Below are 3,339 nucleotides of genomic sequence, written 5' to 3' on the forward strand. Positions count from 1 at the left end.
AAGAAGGAGTCGCTTGTTAGGATCTGAACACATTTGCTTCAAGATATATTTACTCCACAAAGGTGAAAGTTACATCAAGTGTTGGATAGATTTATATGAAACGTCTGTGCAGGGATTCATTGTCCCCTGATGATAAATCTCACTGACTTTAATGATCTCCTGAGTTTTCTATCACATATTTTAGGACCAGAGCACCAAACAGTAGGAGTCAGTGGGAGGCCCTATTGAAATTGTAAGGAATATTATTATTATTATTTAATTTATTTTTCAGGCTGATGAATTGGCTTTGTGAGGCCTTAACATAATAACATTGTTACCAAAGTTTGCAGAAAATTAGAAAGTGGTAAAAATGTACGTATTCTGAAAGTAATTTAAAATGGGCGTGGCTAAAGGGCTCAACAGCGCCCCCTGGAACGCATTCACATTGATCGATCTGCACAAAAAACTATAAACAGGTTTATCATGACCAGACAAACATCTGAAAAACACAACAAAAAGCCTGCCATTTTGAATTTAGTGGCCATTTTTTACATTTTTTACATTTTTACTTTGAGGTACCTGTCCCAGGGCTTTCATCAGATCAACTTCAAATTGAGATGAGTGTCATCACAACAAGATGGAGATAAAAACATACTCAAAGATGATTTTTCGTCACCATGTGTGACCGTGAAGTCAAAGTTTGATTACACGCGATTCTGTATCTCGGACAAACATGGATCATGAATCCTTTGACAAATTAAAGCCCTAAAATTTTAACCAAAGCATGTGCTCGGGCCAATTATCATTATTATTATTATTATAATAATAATATTTTTGTATTCATTATTATTTATAATTGAAAACTGAAATGACAGACAATGAGAAATGTGTGATTTTAAAAGAGCACTTTTATTAGAACTTGAGTATTTCTGTGAAAAGACAGAGAGTGAACATGAACATGAGGTTTGTGGAGTTTCAGGCGGAAAACGGCTCCAGTGACTCTTGATCAGTGATTTCATGGAAACACAACCAGTTTGTTTCACCTCGATCTCACACGTGTAACAGAAAAGAACAAATAATCAGCTCATTGATGAGGATCAGGATCAACACAGGTTATAAAACATCACACAACCTGATTTCTACATTGATTTAGAAAACAACAGCAACAGCAGTTCTTTCAAACACATTCATGTCAGTGTTATTATAGATTTCTGTCTTTACAAAGTGAGAACTGAATACATGTGATAAAAGAAGGTCAGTGTTTGATTGACAGCTGATCTCTGTGCGGAGCAGAAACGTCACTACGATGAACTTTGATCAACAAACATGGAGACAAGAGAAGTTAAAGATTTAAACACAGAATCTAAATCACTGCTTTTAATGACTCGAGTCTATTTGAGTTTACAGAACTCAGCTCTGGATCCAGAAAAAACCAGAACTCCAGCATAGAGAGGCTGAGTGAATGTGGTCTGGACTCTGTGGAGGAGAGTCATGGTGTCAGAGACTCTGTAGAAGGACAGAACACCTGCACTGTGATCCAGGTACACTCCTACTCTGGAGGACTCAGGACCTGACACTGGAGTCATGATGTTGTTGTAATAAAAGTTATATCTGTTTACATTACAATTTAATGACCAAGATTTATCATTGAAACCAAATAAACATTCTAAGCGTCCTGCTCTGCTGATGTTCTTGTATGTGACTGCTACACGAACTTCTCCTCTCACCTCCACCTCCCAGTAACAACGTCCAGTCAGACTCTCTCTACTCAGGACCTGAGGCCAACCAGTGAATCTGTCTGGGTGATCAGAATAAGACTGATCTTCATTCATACGTGTTACTTTTCTGTTTCCTTCAGATAATAACAGATGTTTGTTTGCTGTGTTTGGATCCAGTGTGATTTCCTGTGAATATCTTATGAAGTCAGCTCTGGTCTCTGGCTCTGGTTGTGGCAGTAAAACATCCACTTGAGACACAATCTGTAAAATCTCTGTCTCTGTCTCACTCAGAATGTCCTGTAGTCGACCTCTGACCTGGGACACAGCTGCTGTCACGTCCTCAAAGTACCTCAGAGGACGGATCCTGAAGCTGGATGAGTGTGTAGATCCACTGAGTGGTGACAGTGAGGGGTAGTTGTGTAGAAACTGGTTGTGGTCCTCTGTGTCTGAGAGCTGCTTCAGTTCCTGGTCTTTCCTCTTCAGCTCAGTGATCTCCTGCTCCAGTCTCTCCTGAAGCTCTCTGACTCGACTCACTTCAGTTTCCTGCTGGGATCTGATCTGCTGCTTCACATCAGAGCTTCTTTTCTGCAGCAGACGGATCATCTCAGTGAAGATCTCCTCACTGTCCTTCACTGCTTTATCAGCAGAGCCATTGAGGGCCTCCTCCTCCTGTTGAAGCAGCTTCACGTCTTTCTCTGTGTCCTGGACTCTCTGCTGGATGGTTTGTCTCCTCAGCCCGAGCTCTCTCTGCCTCTCAGTCCTTTCTGCTGCAGCTGACACTGTGTCGTGGTCTTTATGTTCCTCCACAGAGCAGAGATAACAGATACACTGCTGATCAGTGCGGCAGAACATCTTCATCACCTTGTCATGACGAGAGCAGACGTTCTCCTGGAGCTTCTTCGAGGGCTCCACCAGCTTGTGCTTCTTCAGTGGAGCTGACTGAAGATGAGGCTTGAGGTGTTTTTCACAATAAGAGGCCAAACAAACCAAACAGGACTTGAGAGCTTTCAGTTTTCTCCCAGTGCAGACATCACAGGCCACATCTTCAGGTCCAGCATAGCAGTGATCAGCGGGAGCAGCTTGGAGTCCAGCCTTCTTCAGCTCCTCCACTAAATCAGCTAACATGGTGTTTTTCCTCAGGACAGGCCTCGGTGTGAAGGTCTGTCTACACTGAGGACAGCTGTAGCTTCCTCTCTCCTCCCCATTGTCCCAGTGGGTGTTAATACAGCTCTTACAGTAGCTGTGTCCACAGCCAGTAGTTACCGGATCCTTCAGTAGATCCAGACAGATCGGACAGGAGAAACTTTCTCTGTCCAGTTGAATTTCCTGCTGCGCCATTTCAGCTGCTGCCAGAGACTGAAGAACAGATTCACTTCCTCTGAACAGATACAGATCTCTGCTCCTCCCTCTCTCGTTCACTCCCTGCAGTGACTCATCTCCCACAGTTCCCAGCTTGTTGTTCACTGGTTCTTACACTGACACACCTGTGAAGGGAGGAGACACAGACATGTCCTGACTGGGAGGAGCTGGTTGTGTTTGAGGAAGAAGTTGTTGGTGTTTCAGGTTTTACTGCATTTCCCAGCGGCCTGTTGTCACCTGGTGTTAAGAGGAGATTCAGTGAGAGGCAGAGTGTGTTATTATA

General features: G+C 43.0%; 1 protein-coding gene across 1 annotated transcript; it reads right to left on the minus strand.

The window, feature by feature from the left end:
* Positions 1–886: 886 nt before the first annotated feature.
* LOC133970041 (tripartite motif-containing protein 16-like) lies at positions 887–3,074 on the minus strand. Its single transcript, XM_062406838.1, has one exon. The coding sequence runs from the start codon at positions 3,033–3,035 to the stop codon at positions 1,371–1,373; it is 1,665 nt and encodes a 554-aa protein (XP_062262822.1). The 5' UTR covers positions 3,036–3,074; the 3' UTR covers positions 887–1,370.
* Positions 3,075–3,339: the final 265 nt, after the last annotated feature.

The sequence above is a fragment of the Platichthys flesus genome, chromosome 15, assembly GCF_949316205.1.
Source record: "Platichthys flesus chromosome 15, fPlaFle2.1, whole genome shotgun sequence".
Lineage (NCBI taxonomy): Eukaryota > Metazoa > Chordata > Actinopteri > Pleuronectiformes > Pleuronectidae > Platichthys > Platichthys flesus.

Excerpts from the sequence above, each read along its gene's own strand:
- LOC133970041 (XM_062406838.1), bottom strand. The coding sequence starts at position 3,035 with ATGGCGCAGCAGGAAATTCAACTGGACAGAGAAAGTTTCTCCTGTCCG.